This window comes from Colletotrichum siamense (genome assembly GCF_013390195.1).
Source record: "Colletotrichum siamense strain Cg363 chromosome Unknown KSG_Cg363_contig08, whole genome shotgun sequence".
NCBI lineage: Eukaryota > Fungi > Ascomycota > Sordariomycetes > Glomerellales > Glomerellaceae > Colletotrichum > Colletotrichum siamense.
In genome coordinates, this window is record NW_023501021.1 from 2848227 (window position 1) to 2864686 (window position 16460).

Here is a 16460-nt window from a genome sequence, read left to right on the forward strand (position 1 = left end):
CTTATTTCTTTCGGCCAGGCCGTTTTCCAACACCGGAACCTAAAATGCGAAAACATCATTCGTCATCAACTCTGATCGTCAATCGCACTAGAGTCCTCAGACTCGCCAACCGAACCCCATACACTCCGTTGCGTTGACAGCGTCCGCCCCCCCTTTTTGCCGAAATTACGCACGCATAATCCCTGTATATACATGAAAATTTGCCCAACGCCACGTAGATATTCGTAGTACGGCAATTGACCTATTCTGATGGCTTCAATTGATCTATTTCTATTGAATCTCATTATCTGAGGGCATCGTGATGCCTCCTAAACGCCGCCGCGCGGCTCGGCAGGCGGATGATGACCCTTCTGGGCATCGTCCGTCACCCATCGCCAACGGTACGCGGAAACAACGACGTATACAACAACTGGCACAGGACGCCGCCAGAGATCCTCCTCAACGCTCTGCCTCGCCGTCGATCAGGATCGTTACGCCCGCCGAGAGGGCTCGCCGGGCTGCCGCCGCCGAAGAGGCCGCCGAGGAGGCCGCCGAGGAGGTTATCGTCGCCGAGGCTGGACCCGAGACTAATGATTTGGTGGCGGCTGAGTCTACATCGCGAAGAAAGCGTGTACTTATAGCCCCTCCGTCATCACGAAGAGCTCCAAAAGCGTCCTCTCGCCAAAAAGCAACGACAACGCAGAGGAAGCGAAAGAAGGATCCGCCGCATACGATCCGGCTCCGAAGTACTCTGCCTTCGTCGATGCCACCGTTTCGACCAGACTCGACCCCAGTTAACCCAACCCCTCGTCAAACCACTCGATTTGCGGACGATACGCCTACGGCCCCTCGCCATAGCGCTGATGATACGTTTATGTCGTTCCACGATGTATTTGAAGAGGAGGACGATATGGGTAACGAGGAACCAACTCTGCTACAAATCCAGGTTACCCGTGGCCCAGCGCTCAAGGGTAACGGTTTACCTGTTCTCGATCTAACCATCGAGAGCATCGCGTATAACAGATTCAGTATTGCTCCTGTATTAGATGCGAATAGTAGAGACTGGGAGGCAGACAGCGGCGCCCAACTTGAGGCAGAAGTGGCTCACTCGTATATTGTGAAGAAGGCCAATATCGCTGTTGTCGTTGCTTGGAGGAAGCCCACCAACGCATCTAAACCAACACCAATCTTCACTCGGGTCTATCCGTCTACTGGAGGGGTCACTTGGCCAAGTATTCCATGGGTTGATATTGTCCCCTCTCTTGAACAAGCTGAAGAGAGGGGTGAAGTCCACCTCACCGTCAAGTGGCAATACAGCGCCGTACCAATCTCTGGTGGTATAGTGACTGGCGTACGAACGCCTCGAAAAGGTGGCCGAGCAGGCGTTTCAGCCGGCATGCAAGAGGCGATCGATCGTGAGGCTAACGATCCTGCAAACGTCGAGCGTCGGAAGGAGGGTATGCACAGACAACTTCTCCGTACGCACATCTGCCCAGAGTACCAGAGATGTAAGAATAGTTCGGGCGACGAGAAGTTCAACTGGTGCTATATACTAGGCCAGAAGCACTACAAGATCAAATCTCACCATATAGAGAAGTGGGCGAAGGCTATTATGACTGGACAGGCTGGCGTTGACAATATGGAACCACCTAAAGAACTGCTTGGTGAGATTCTTCACGACCAGTTTATAGAGGATCAGAAACGCCAGGGCAAGAGAAGTAAGAATATCGTGGAGGTTGATGATAACCAGGAGACGACAGTGATGACGGAAGAGAAGGCTGAAAATGCCGCACTTCCATCATCAGGGTCAAGATCTGGCCTAACCAACGCCAACAGCAACGCCATCGTCAATATATACGGCAACGCGGGGGCGCCAGATCGTCATCTTCAATATCCTAACCCATACGTACAGCTGCCGCCGCCGGCGCCGCCGCCGCCGGCATATTGGCCATATGCGAACATCTCACAGTATTCGTTGCCAACTCTTCCGCCATTGAACCTTCCAAGCACTCGTCAACCAAGTATCGCACTCCCGATTCGTTCGTCCTCGCCAGTGGTACCGGATTCGCCTCGAAAAGCTCTAGATCAAGTGGCCAGCTTCATCAAGTGGTTTATATCCGTCCGCGGCAAGCGATATAACGTCGACGAAGGGTTCAGAAAGAAGCTACAGAAACTGCGATCAGTAGACAGTAGCTTGCGGGCAATTCGCAAGTTACCAGATATTTGGTTTACTGAACAGGGTTTTACTCAAGATCTTACCGAAGATGTCAGGAACTCGATCAAATCCTTCATAGACAACAGCGCCTACTACGGAGGGCAGTCTGACGCCCTCTCCGACGTGGTATCTCACTCTGAACTTCATTCAAACCATCGAGAGTCAGAAGGAGATGTTTATACAAGAATATACGCTGGATTGCCAGGAGGGACGGCGGCGGCGCCAGTTGAAAACTCTGCGGCGCTAGTTTCAGGCGAGTTGGGGTCATCCCGACATATCGACGCCCTAGTGCCACGTCAATCCATCGAGCAAGAGATCCGTGGTACGCCAGTTGAAGTTGGTCGACGTGGTGAGTGTATATAGAGCTGTTTACTGTCGAATATGGCTAACTTTGTAGGCGTTTCGGAACTCTTTGGTTTCGTTTCGTCACCACTGCTGTCAGCGTCGCAGATGCTGCCCACGCAGTTACAGATCGAACAAGACGAAATCGAGCAAGGCGATGAGGACAATCAGATTGAAATCTCGAGTGATACGTCGTCAACAGAGACGTATTACTCGGAGGAGGATAACGAAGAAGAGTGATACAGCAAGAGTGGTGTGAAGTTTGACTGTATGCGCGATTTTTTTGCATGACGTGTTCAACCACGGAAAAGTCTACCCATAGCCGTAGATTCAACACTGCCGCTCTATACGTATAAAAGCAATAGAATTACTGTTATTTTGGATCTGCAAACAATACACTTCGGTCCATCCCGATACTGGTTAGGGGCAGTTGAAGTCTCTGACTATGGTTGAAGTCTCTGATCGTGATGACGTGTCATCATCACAAATCATCGTCACAAGCATCAACAACGCGTTTCAGCCGTTATACAGGCAAAATTGATATGTATACGTAGCTACCGACGAAAACAATGGACGACGGTATATTTTTTGTGTTCTGGTGCGCTTGTGGCTAACCTTTTGGCAATCTTGTTGGCTACAATCATGGATTTGATGATTGACCATCATATGACGACACGATTAAGATCTATTGCGCGCGAACGCACGATGAAAATTTGGATTGCTTGCTGATGTTCAATATTGGCAGCAAATCCTCCCTTTTATAGTTCGATATCGTCAAATATATGCTCTGTCCCATCAAAGTTGACGAACGAATGGCGGAAATGGCCCTCGATCTGGGGTAGACGATACCCAATCTCCATAGCGCAGTCACGTAGATATTCCATGAAATCCCGAGTGTCATTCTCATCGTTGTTCCACTTCGAATACGTCTTCCTGATGTATCGCTTTAGATCGCCGAAGTACTCTTCGATGGGGTTGAAGTCTGGTGAATACGGAGGCAGAAACTCGAGATGGACACCTGATACCCGGCATAAACCCTCGATTTCAGGTATACGATGGCAGGAGAGGTTATCCATAACGATGACAGAGTTTGGCTCTGGAAAACGCCCACATTTCGGGATAAGGCACTCCTGTAGCCAACGAAAGAACCCATCGCCGTCAGTCGTACCATAATACGTAGTCAAGTGTAGGATACCGCTCAACGTGAGGGCTGGCAGGATCTGTACGCGAGAGTTCTGAAACCGATCAATCTCTGCAGTTCGAAACGCAGCAAGCCCTTTCGGCGCCCATCCAGTCCTCCGTATCCCAGTATCCTTATTGACGCCGGATTCGTCGACGAATACCAGCTGGTCGGGGCGATATCGTCGTATACGGTACAAGTACTCGTATCGTAGTTCGTCACTTCGCTGAGCAGCAATAATCTTGGACTTCTTGTTCGTCCAGCCAGCTGAGTTTAACTGTCGACTGATTGCAGAACGACTGATCTGGATCTCGAAGGCTTCAAATAGGAAATCTTGCATCTCTTCAAGAGATAGATCGCTGCGGTACTGCAGTAGTTCAAGAAGCTCTGTACGATGCCATATTTCCATCTTTTGTCGACTCTGGCGGCACCTCTTATATCTCTGCACTTCGCCAGTGATATTACGTCGTGATCTATGTCGTCGAATCGTTCGTTCGGTACAGCCAACGATACTTGCCAGCTCGTGGGTCTTTTGGTCTTCGAATGGCAGTATCATCGCGATCGTCGATAGCTGTAGATTCGATATTCTGGGCGCCATTGTATCGTCGTCGTCGCCCGGCGTCTTTCTCGATGTATCTGATATAATAAACCACGGACATGTACTGACCAGCGGCAAACTGTAAGTAACAGGGCACAATCTATACAGCAGTAGACTCTTGCTCAATATCGTGAACAAGCTGAGCTATCAGGAGAGTCATTAATCCTGTTGACTGCCAAAGCATTTGCTCTGAAGAACCGTATCAAGCCCCTTGGTATGCTTATATATTACTCAGAGCCATACAAACCGTATGCTGAGTAGATATATAAAGTCATACAGCAGGTCTCTTCTTCTGTTCCTCAGCAAATGTCATCTTGATCTCTCATGACGAAAATAGACCTTTTGTTGGTCGAATGGTATGGGGATGAGGTGACTAGCTGGGTTGGCAATGCCTCGATGGGTAGATTGACTGCTACGGAAGCATGAAATACACACCTTATGTCTCTATCGTGTAGTTATACGTTTGAATACTACTGGGACTATAGTGATTGACGGCAATTGAGGTGTTGGTGATGACTTTGACGCGTTTTGCGTGCGATGCAGAGAAATGCGCGTCACAGCGTAAAATTGGCTTTTTTTCATGTTTTTGCATAAGCGGGGAAAAAAAAGGGGGGCGGACGCTGTCAACGCAACGGAGTGTAGGCTCCACGAGCCTCAATGCTTAGTATTCTTAGCATCCCTCCTTAGCCGACGATCCAAAACACCAAGCCACGAGAAAGTCGCAGGAGGCGTAAAGAAGCCCTTGACCGATCATCAAATATCCCGCGGCAGGAGGAAATAGCATGGAAGCAATCCACAGAACAAGCAGCAAGAAGGGTAGAAAAGACACGATGCCATTCGCAGGAACACACAAGAATGTGGGGGCGCCAGGCCCCCGGACCGGGGTCTGAGGCGACATGCCCCGAGCGATGGCAGACAGGGGTGCACCCAGCGCCCGGGGTCGGTTTCGTCGACAACCTCAAACGTCTGCGACACCTTCTTGCACCGTGGATCCCATCGCTCCCGACTCGGGAGCAACGCGCCAAGCGAAACGCAGTCGAGGAATTCGCAAGTCGGCCAGGCACAATACACGCTAGCCCGCGGCTGGCTCTTCCTCCCGACAACCCAGCCCATGTTCGCGAGTGGAAAGCACGATGCTCTGATTCGTCCAAGGCTCCCGACCCTACGGACAAGAGTGCTCGCTTCAAGTGTTTTGCATGCTGACTACAGCCGTTCGCACTTCAACTCCTCGGGAGCCTCAAACAACCTCCCACCAACCAGCGGGCGATCAGACCCAGACTGACTTGTCCCAACTCTCACACACAACCGAGTCCAGGCGAAACAGCGACAACACAAGCTTATCCCCTTCTTTCGTCCCTGGTCCTTCGCCCGTCGATTTGAGATGGTTCGCTTCGTGACGGGCCTGTATGGCTGGCCTTTAGCCTGAAGACATGTTCTCCTTTGAAGGGCATACCGAACAAGCAACATGACTGGGCCCCAGGTTCGTCAATCCATCCCCCGGTTTTGGTTGACCCCCGTGCCACCATTCGGACGGCTGCAACCCATGCCCATGACGGGAGGTGCTCGTACAGCAAGACCGTTTATCCTTTTTCGCCCGCCTTAAGATAAACCTAACCTGCCACCCCCGACCGTCTCTTGTCTCTCTTGACTCTTGATTTCCCCGGGTTTCTGGGAAATTCCGAAAACACCAAAAAAGAGTTCCAAGATATTTCCTTTCTTGATCTTCGTGGGAGAGCGACGCGCCGCGAGCTTGGCAGCCAGCAAACCCTTCTTTCTTTAATCTTCGATATCTTTAATATCACTTTCATTTCTCTTTCTTCTTCGCCCAGGATGTTGACCGTCCGCTCCCCAGTCGCCGCCCTGGCGGTGGTGCTCAGCTTCCTGAGCCTGACCGATGCCGCGCCGCAGAACCGAGGAAAAGGAAACGGACGAGGAAACAGGCAGACGGCACAGCAGCAGGCCGCGAGGGTGCCGCAGGGTATCTCGCGTGCCACTGATGGATCCATGATTCTCGACATGACCGCCAACGTCAAGTAAGTATATGAAGATGATGAACCCATATAAGTCATGTGTGGTCTCTAACAACCTTAAGTGGCCTCGACCTTCGCTTCAAGATCTCCGGTCCCGCCGAGCAATTCACCGCAGCAAGCGGCGTCCCCGGTGCTGCCGCCCAGCCCGGCGCCCAGGGCACCCTCGGCCTGAACGTCCTTCTCCACGGCGACGGTGGCCAATCCTTCTTCGATATGCCGAACCAGGGCGTCCAGCAGAACCTCGCCGGCGTCGCCGTCCTCGCGCCCGACCCGAACCTCTTCTGGGGTGGTGGCCAAGGCCTCCAGCGCACCGACGGCGTCGCCCACTCCCAGGCCGTCAACGACCTCATCCAGCAGACGCTGCCGCAGATGATGGCCTTCAACCAGTCCAACGTCTTCTTCACGGGCGTCTCCGGCGGCTCTCTCATGCTCTCTGGCTTCTTCATGCCCGCGCACATGCAGAACTTCGCGGGCAACGGCGTGCTGCTCAACTGCGGCGGCCTCGAGCCCCAGGTCAACGTCCAGGACCCCGCTGCGATCGCCAACACGCGCATCCACTTCCAGAGCACGAAGCAGGAGCTCTCCAACCTGCAGCAGTCCATTCCCGCGGCCATCAAGGCGTACGAGCAGATCGGCACCAGCGGCGGGCTGAATGCGCAGGCGTTGAACGCGAAGCAGACGGTGAACAACTCGCCGAACGGCGGCCACTGCGCCTTTGACGAGCAGGGTTTCGTTTCGGGGATTCAGCTCATTGCGGACAACTACGCGACCATCATGCAGGGCGGCACCGGCGACGTCAACGGTATTGGAAACGTTCTGACTGGTGTTGCTGGCAATGAGAATTTGCAGTTCACCGGGTCGAGCAGGAGACGTGACGAGATCATTGATTGAGATGGTGCGGCTTTCTCTTGGAACGAATATGATACCACGCCTCTGTAGGGAGTCGAAGAAACGAAGATCAAGTTATGTGACAAAGGCGTTGCTCCCGTGTTCTCCATGCCTGTGGTCCTATGAATGCTTTGTTTGTGACCGAGACCGCCTATTTTCCCTGTGCTAAAGCGACTACTTTTCCACTGGTAACATAGTCCACCTTACTGTCGTTGTCGCTGCTATCGTCGTCGTCGTCCTCCTCCTCGTCGCCATCGTCACTACTATCGTCCTCGTCACTACTATCGTCGTCTTCGCTATTATTATCATCATGCCTTCTACCGTCTTTAATAGGAAAACTGACTACACAATAAACAAGCTGCGCAGACTTTGGAAAGTGAGGCGGTCTCATATGACCGATATTGATCAACTGAAAGCTCTAATCCCACACAGGACCGCCACACATATTCACAAGCATAATAGTGCATTCCCACTATCAAGTTTGTCCTGGAAAAACAACTGTTGTTCACTAAATCTCCTATCTACACGACACATAGATTGCGTTATTTCTGTCTTTCCGGCATCTCCACAGGCGACCTAAGCTCTGAGCTCAACATCTCTTGCGCCGCGATCTCATTCGCACTCATCTCGGGGACAGGATCCGGATACGAGCCTTCTAATTCAGTCGGAGGGATTTGGGGGGCATCTTCAGCGTGGAGTTCGGCCTTTTCAAACCTCTCCTTCTTATCGTCTGCTGTCGGTAGAAGGGCGTGATGCCGCTTACGCCGTCGCAAGAACCACCATCCGAGGGACAGCAGAACGATCCCGCAAACGGAGCCCACGACAGGGCCAGCAACCCAGGCTTTGTTCCCTGTAGCTGGGGTATCTGCTTCTGGAGGTGGTCAGTTTTGAAGGTAAGTAATGTAGGAAGGCTGCACGCACTTGTCTCGGTTGGTAGCGTCGATGATGTGGTCGATGACATGGTCAGATTGCTCAGTGGTACGGATGACACCGAGTTGGACCGCGTTTTCGTACTCGTACTTTCCAAAGCTGGAGCATAAGTTGTTGTATATGTTCTGACGATTGATGTAGCTTGTCGCCCATTGATGTCCGAGATCACCAACGTCGACTGATAAGTCCTGGTCGTCATTAGCTGAGGGGCTTCCCCCATACAAAAGTCTACCCATTCTTGAAACTTCGAAGAAATGAAGGTCTTGAAGTCTTTGGTGCCGTCGCCATTTGCGTCTAAACAGCTTATGCATGTTGCATAGCCTTCGTTGAACGCTGAAGACGAATCACAAATCGGAGGCGTCCTGCCGACCATCTGGGCTTCAATATATGCATCGTCTGACCAAAAGAAGGTTAGGCAGACCTCTATACGCATTCAAAGCGGGACTTGCTGCAGGGGGAGAAGCACACAGCCGGAAGTTGCACCACGCTTGATGGGCTTGCGGTTGCGGTTGACGGATCAAGTGTCGTGTTAGAAGCCTCAGCCCCAATCGTGGATGTTGGTGCCGTGACCATATTCAGTCGTTGAATCGACCGGCGACCGACTTCTGCTTAATCTTGTAGAACTTGGGGGCAGATTCTGTGTCTTGTGATGAGAAATTGATGGAGTTCAACGAGTGGCAGGCGGATGCGGCGACTGTAAAGGTCTTAAGGGCGATTTGTGCCAGCAGCAGTCGAGTCAATACGGTAAAAAGTCCTATGGCCCAGGTCAAAGGTGTTCTGGTTGGGTTGACCACTACTACATATACAGCGGCATCCGACTCCGTATGGGCTTCTTTGCATGATTGCAGCTGCCCAGTAAGTCTTGGCTTTTTATTCTAAAGGGAAAGGATGGGCGGAAAACCGTTCGAAATCGGCAGGCTGGGTATGTTGTGGTACTCAAAAGCTCACCTCAATGGCGGCAAATTGGCGTATTTCGGATCTGTACTCAGCTTAAATTGGTCTAGCAAGGCGCCAGCCTGCATTTCAACATGCATGAGGCTTTAGATACCAATCGTTTAAATCAAGCTTATGGCGTGGCCAAGTTGTGAAGGAGGGTACGACAGGGGGGTAAGATGCAGCCTGATTTTATACGGTGTCAATATTACATACTCTGGACTCGTCCTTGTGGAAATGGGTGTGCTTTCAGTGAGAACTGCACAATTTCTGCGTTGCATTCCAAATATTTCATCTGAATCGAAAGAGTATACCTTACAGGCGTAGTCCTAAGGCTGGCCAGTAGCTGTTTGGTCGCGGAAGTATCGCCGCTGGCGGAATAGGCTAGGAGGCATGAATACAGGTGAGGCGGTCCAGTTGAGAAACATTTACGAACTCAGCCGTCGTGTGTGCCTCTCTGGCATCTCCGCTACCGTGGTTGAAACCAACATTTCTTGAGCCGGAACCTCGTTCGCTCCCATCTCCGGTAAGGCTTCAGGGTAGGAACCTTCCATCTCTATGGGAGGTTCCCGGGCAACATGATCTGCGTGTAGTTCAGGCTTCTCATATTTGTCATCCGCACCGTTGCTGATGACTGTCGGTGATGATGAGTTTTTTTGTCTGCGTTGCCGTATAAACCAGAAGCAAATGAGAGCCAGCAGGATGGCACATATACTGCCGACGATGGGCCCAACGATCCACGCGTTGAAGCTTGGGGCTGGCACCGAACCTATTATACCCGATGTAAGTTTTGGCTTGTGTTTTGAGGACGCAGGTCTCCACGTACGGACTGTTTCCGAAGCAGGAGTGGTCTCCTTCGTGGGCTCAGCTCGAGAGGGTCTTGCCGACGAAGTTACAATGACGGGCACACTACTTGCGTCTTCCCTCAATTCGGTCCAAGTGACAGTGACTATGACGATTGATTTTGACGTCAGAACACCACCGGCAATTTCTATGTCCGAGATGATCGTGCGCGTGCGGGTTGTCAACTGAGACGGCGCATACGGCTTTGTGGGTGCCAATGACGAGCAATAGTCAAGGAAATCCCGAAACTTCGGATCCAAATATTGATCTCTCGTGAGATTTACATCTGGAGCATTGACTTCTATGCATTGCACGCAGATGGCGTAGCTCAATAGGACGGCTGAGTCTGGTTTGCAGAGACCAGGAGACTTTCCAACATCCCGATACTTGGCATATGCATCATCTAGCGTCGATGCAGATTAGAGCTTGGTCCGACGAGGTTCGAATTGGAGTCCCATAAACACCTACTGCATGGTGAGAAGCAGACAGCTGGCAAGATTGTATCATCTCTTTTTTCCTTCGAATTTGTTTGCAACGTCGATGCTGCTGACATTACTGAGGCGGAATGGGATGCCGGAAGTGTCATTTTCTGTCACGGCGTGATTTCCGCACGCCTCCTGGTGATTTTGAGAGAAAGTTGTGCCATACGCCTGCAGATATGGGCAATAGTTGGGTTACTCATTCGAGCAAGGGAGGCGTAGCGTCCTATATACTTCACAGATACCGGCTGTTCAGACCTTCTTGGCCACCCATCACAAGTACGACTGTGAGCTGAAAGTTGTTCAACGTCGGCTCCTTGTGCATACCGTGACACGCAAAATCTCACCTCAATGGTTACGATCCCTCGCACTTGGGGGGCCGGTTTCAGCTAAAAGGCTCTCACAGTAAGCCCTTCCGAGTTTAAAGATTCGTGACACTTTGTCAACCAATTATTCAAGTGCACGGTAGTTTGTGATCAAGACCCGAACAGTGGAAAGGCAGGAGGAGACTTTGACGCACATTCAGGCTCCGAATATGGGGATACATGGCCATGGGAGACTGTAAATTCGATCGAGAATGCATCCAGCAGACACTCCGTCAATGTGATGTACAACGAGCTATATCATATTTAAGAGACTGTTCTGGCTGTACGTCTCTCGCGTCCTCTGCTATGATGTCTCGGCCACGTGCTTCCAAGCCTTGACTAAGTAACAGCATTGGGGGGCATGATCTCAAATCGTGACAGTAAAAAGTTCTTCCAGCATGGCTTGTAAGTGTGCATGCCAAGCGGCATCTTTGAGGAAGCAGGTTCGATTGCTCCCACCTTGCTCCTGCCATCCGAGGACCCCGTTTGCCGCAGACCTTTTACCGCCAGTTTTGAACCTCTCTGAATCAATCACACCGGACTTGGCATGCCTCAGCTGGGTGACTTGTAAAATCGTCTCCTTAAGAGGCAGGCGCCGTTCGCCTTCTACCTTAATTTCGTCGCTTCCCCCTTCCCCGAGCTTGAGTCAAGAACGGGGCTTTATTTGTCTTCAACTGCAAACGACTTCGGCCCACAATCTCCCCAGAAACACTTCACGAGGGGGAGAGTCCTGCGTCTTTCTGGCAGTCACCTCTGCAAAAGGTTTTCTTCCCACATTCTTCTCTGCTGTCATCGTCGATCTTTTTGTTTGCGCACTTCCTGCCTCATAACATCGCCTGTCCTGTATCCAGCCTTGTTGCTAGATACCTACCTACCTTATCCTGCGTTGGCTCCTCCTCCGTCCAACTTGGCAGGAGCAAACGACATTGGTCCCTTTCCTGATTTGAAGAACGCACTTCAAAACCATCTGGCTGCGTTCTTTGCCTCCAGCACCTGACCAGCCAAATCCTACCTGCATCGCGCTTTCTCAATCCAAGTGACCGACCTACCTCTTTTTCAACACTTTTCGGCTACCTGCCTTCTCTTTTTATCCCACTTGCCTCCTCCCACGTACCTCTTCCACCTCACATCTTCAGGCAGGGCACACTCTTCCCCGCCCAGCTTGCTCCCCCCGTCTACCTTCCCACAACAACACTGACTTCGTGGGTGTTGTGACCTTCTCCAATCCCGATACTTTCGTGTTTTTCTGTCGACGCCTTTGTCGCTTTTTTACGACACAAAAACAAACTCGGCATTGTTTACGTCTGCTAAGCCAGCTCTTGCGCTTTTCTCGGCAGTTGGACCTCACAGCCATATCCAAGGTAGGTAACTTCCTAATATTCTTCGCAATGGACGGCAACGATGTGGAAGGCAGTGAGAGGGACAGACACCTTCTGCAGGTGACAACCAGCCCCTCCATCTGCCTACCTAAGGTACTTTACCTGGGTGTAAAGACATGGGGTCTCCTGGGCCGTCGTCCTCTGCCGTCCTCGTCGTTCAGCACCATCATCCCTCACTACTTCACGCTGAGTTTTGTGCTGACCAACACAAGATGGCAGAAATTTCTGGAGAGACGGAGAATGGCTTCCTCAAGGCCACCGGCACTGATGGTGATTCGGCGGAGTCGCACTTTCCGATCCCAGAGTCTGTTCCGGCACGGACGCAGTTTGTGGCCGAGTTCACCGAGACTGCGCAAGCCGCGAACATCGAGCTGCCTTCTTCAGCTTCATCTTCAGAAAGCGGCGAGCCAGCTCCCATGCCTTTCACGCCTCCCGAGGATGGAGTTGCCGGAGCAAGCTTCTTCGTCGACCCTCGACACCTCTCTACGTCTGCAGTGGCTGGACTCGAACCTAGCGACGAGGACTCAGATGACCCGATGGCGGTATGTGTCATAGCCAAGATTTGCCAACTCTGCTAACCCGTTTGACAGGAAAAGAACCGCTGTTGTGGCCCCCGAATGGTTCATTCGTTCAAAGACCAAGAGGAATTCGCCCTGGCTCATCGTGAAGGAACCATCATTGAAATGGCCAATGAGGAGGCTACCTATCGGCGATTCAACACCAGGACAGAGTCTACTCATGCCTGGGTCATGAATGCCCTGCCCCCACCCTCCAGTCTCATCGCTTCGGACTTAGAAACCAGCTGGCTCGTCCTCGTCGAACTGCCGGCGGACCAAGACAAGGTGTTCCCAGCCGAGGAATCTGCTTGTGATATCGGATTCAAGCATGATTTCACGATTGGTGGACATGTCTTCAATCCCGGCATGATGAAAGCCGAGCGTATACCCAACGTGTTCGACAACGGCCAAGATAACGGAAGTATCTTCAACGACTACGCCAGGCATGCGGCTTTCAACGTCACCGCCCCATACATGAAGGATCCTGTCAGCCGTGAGAGGTACCACCCATTGGCAGAAATTGCGGTTTCGCAGCGCTTTGGTGCTCTTCAGTACCCCCCTTTGACTTCTGGGAATGCTGTCATGGTCACTATTCGCGTTGCGGCTCGGCTTGTCACTCATGACACCGAACTGAAAGCATTGTCCACGCTGATGCAGCGTGAGAGAAACCTGAGCGCGCTGGCACAGAGGGCACGCCACACCTTTGATTACATGCTGGATTTCCGGAAACCGCCTACCTTCTACGTCGACCTCTTCAGAGAGCTGCCACATATGGATAACCCAGCGGGCAATCCTCAGACCCCCGCCCACCTCAAGTCTCTCTACAGAGGGCTCAATTCTGACCACAAGAAGGTGTACGAGCAATTTCGACATATCCCGGCAGGGCTGGCGCTAATCCTGGGATGCCCCGGTGCTGGAAAAACTGCACTGAATGCATTCATCGCTGCAATGGCTCTCTCGGCCCCTATTCAAGAAGAAGTTGACGGCAAGACCGTTACCAGACCTGCAAAAGTTCTGTATCTTCTTGACGTAAATGCGCCGTGCGACGATGCGGCAAACCGGGTACACAAGACATGCAAGGAAGCCGGTATCAGAGCATCGGTCATTCGAGTTCGTGGATGTGCTCGTGAGATGAGCCGCAGCGTCAAACTGCACCCGCCTGCAAAGGGCCAGAATGACGTCGCAGGAGATGTCCCGGACTTTACCAGGGGCTTCCTCATGCAGTTTGAGACGTCGCGAGTCTGCAACATAGGCCCAGCTAGCATCGACAAGGCGCCATCTCTCGATGAAGCCGCGTGGAAGGCATTCGACAAAAAGAAGTCCCGTTACAAACAGCTTGCGCAGGCTCTCCAGAAGCTTGAAGGCGACGTCGTCAAAACTCGACGCACTTCCGCGGAGCTGAGAAGACTGGTCGCAAACCTGTACTTCGATGTTATTCGAGCTGCTGACTTCATCGCGACCACCCCTGTCGGCGCATCGGGGCAAATGGGTACTCTTTTCAAGCCAGACCTCGTGTTCGTTGACGAAGCAGCCCACGCAAGAGAGTTGACGTCTCTCATTCCCTTGGCATTCACTCCAGCTAGAGCATACATCTTCACTGGCGACACTCGACAGACCAGACCTTTCGTCCAAGGTGCATCTATGTCGACCAGAGAGGCAGGACAGAAGATGCTGAAGCTGAATCCATACGCAAAGCAGCTCATGATCAGCACGATGGAGAGAGCTGACCTTGCCGGCGCTCTCAAGAGCAAGCTGCTGATTACACACCGTAAGTCGCCCCTGCTTTTTTTGTCGCACTTGTTATCATTGCCTCTGTCGCCGTCGTCCGCCGCCGTCGTCGTCCGCCGCCGTCGTCGTCCGCTGTCGTCGTCGTCCGCTGTCGTCGTCGTCGTCGTCGTCGTCGTCGCTGCCCCTCTCTATTCAATGAAGTTAGGCTAATACGATCCAGGAATGTACGGAAATCTGCACATATTAGTGTCTGAGCTATTCTACGACGGGCTTCTGAAGTCGGGTATGGCATCAATCGATCGATACCCCCTTCCAGTACAACATATACAGATCTGGCTGAGCCAGTTCATGCCTGGCCGCCATTGTGTGGTTCCGCGAGTGATGATTCATTGCCACTCAGCTCGAGAAAAGACGGAATGCCGCAGCTTCTACAACCCAGCCCATGAGTCTTTCATCAAGCAACGCTGTCTGGAGCTTCTGAGCAACCCCAACTTCACTCGAGTCGATAGGCCTGACCAGCCTGGAAGAATACTGATCATCACCCCGTACAAGGCGGCATTCAACCGATACAAGCAGTTCACGTCCGTCCTGCCTCCCCACCTGCGTGGCCGCTTACATGCTGAGGAGATGCACAACGCGATGGAAGCAAGAACCGTCGACTCGGCACAGGGCCATGAGGCGGATTTCGTGTTCGTGGACACTGTGCGGACGAAGACAGCGGGCTTCCTCAACGACCCCAAGCGCCTTTGTGTGATGCTTTCGCGGGCCAGAGGCGGTGAGATGATTTTGATGAACGAGGGAATGACCACTTGCATGAGGTCTGGGTTCGAAATTCCTGCAGAATGGACCTCTCGTGTTTTCGAGCACTGCCGCGGCAATGGCCAGCTGTGCTACATTTGAGGTATTTGAAGGTGTGCGCAGGATATGGATGCGATGTGTGCCGTGTGGGATTGAAATGGGTAAAGCTAGTCAGTTTAGTTAATGAAGAATCCCGTCTCCTTGCTTTCACCCCTAGCTTATGAGAGACGACGAGAGACGAAGAGAGACGACAACAGAAATGGCAGAGATGGATATTGCCAAGAGGTCACCGCAGCCATCAATCATTGCAAATAAGAATAGTAGAATGACAAACATCGAGTATCGTGCTTACGAAGACTCGCCAGATCATCTTATCGCACCTGGGGAAATGCACGAGTGATGGACGTGATGCCAGAGCGAATTCTCTTAAGAACGCAGTTACTGCCAAGACAATCATCGGAAAGAGAAATTCCCATCTACGGATTCGCGATCAGTTCTATGCATATCAAGCGCCAAGGACGTCCCATCCAACGACGAGTACACCAAGTCGGCCGAGATGTCGTTGACATTGTGTGGGCGCACCGTATCGTATGCGGCAGGTAACCGCTGGGCCGGGTTCTGTGGCTATTTTAGCCCGAGACCTTGTCGCAGAATAAGCACCAATTTGAGTGCGCAGGATCCGCCGTGACAGGGGTCTGCTCACCATAAGGAGCGAGCCCCTGGAGATTTTCCCCAGTGTCCAGCTGGACAAGCAAAAGGGCAGTTTCCATAGGTTGGCACGGTTTGGCTGGCAAGTTGGAGGCAAGGGTGATGCTGTCAGTGTCAACGCATGTTGCGCGGACACTGTCGTCTCTCATGCCGTTCCTGCTGCTGTAAGACAGAGGTTTGAACACGATGAAACTTTGAGCACGTAAGATGGCCATCGTTTGGCATTTGACTCTGCTTGTGCTTTCTGCGGCAGCGGGAGGAAATGTTGTGCGGTAGCCGTATTCTCCCCGTGGCAGCTGCCGGCATCTCGGTCACGGATTGCGATCATCTCCGCTGAAGTATTCTGCCCACCTGAAAAGTACGGATAGTCCTAACGGTGATGGAGCTTGACCCCACCAACTAAGGGTTTTGACAGGGTCTGGTGCTCACGGAACATTCCTCACAGCGCTCCACGGTCGTCGCCCGCGGGAACCATGGCCAGTGGGTGGCTGGTGGCAGTGAGCAGCGG

At 52.3% G+C, this 16460-nt stretch overlaps 4 protein-coding genes across 4 annotated transcripts; 2 read left to right on the forward strand and 2 right to left on the reverse strand.

The window, feature by feature from the left end:
* Positions 1 to 3294: 3294 nt before the first annotated feature.
* On the reverse strand, positions 3295 to 4125 carry CGCS363_v012297 (uncharacterized protein; the record flags this gene model as incomplete). Its single annotated transcript, XM_036644146.1, has 1 exon — positions 3295 to 4125. The coding sequence occupies one exon, from the start codon at positions 4123 to 4125 to the stop codon at positions 3295 to 3297; it is 831 nt and encodes a 276-aa protein (XP_036490297.1).
* A 2019-nt stretch (positions 4126 to 6144) lies between these two features.
* On the forward strand, positions 6145 to 7235 carry CGCS363_v012298 (uncharacterized protein; the record flags this gene model as incomplete). The annotated part of the gene is made up of 2 exons (XM_036644147.1): positions 6145 to 6347; positions 6407 to 7235. 2 exons carry the CDS (start codon positions 6145 to 6147, stop codon positions 7233 to 7235), a joined length of 1032 nt encoding a protein of 343 aa, XP_036490288.1.
* Positions 7236 to 12373: 5138 nt separating this feature from the next.
* Positions 12374 to 15346, forward strand: upf1 (Regulator of nonsense transcripts 1; the record flags this gene model as incomplete). The annotated part of the gene is made up of 3 exons (XM_036644148.1): positions 12374 to 12703; positions 12752 to 14486; positions 14667 to 15346. 3 exons carry the CDS (start codon positions 12374 to 12376, stop codon positions 15344 to 15346), a joined length of 2745 nt encoding a protein of 914 aa, XP_036490289.1.
* Positions 15347 to 15873: 527 nt separating this feature from the next.
* On the reverse strand, positions 15874 to 16101 carry CGCS363_v012300 (uncharacterized protein; the record flags this gene model as incomplete). Its single annotated transcript, XM_036644149.1, has 1 exon — positions 15874 to 16101. One exon carries the CDS (start codon positions 16099 to 16101, stop codon positions 15874 to 15876), a length of 228 nt encoding a protein of 75 aa, XP_036490415.1.
* Between the last annotated feature and the right edge of the window lie 359 nt (positions 16102 to 16460).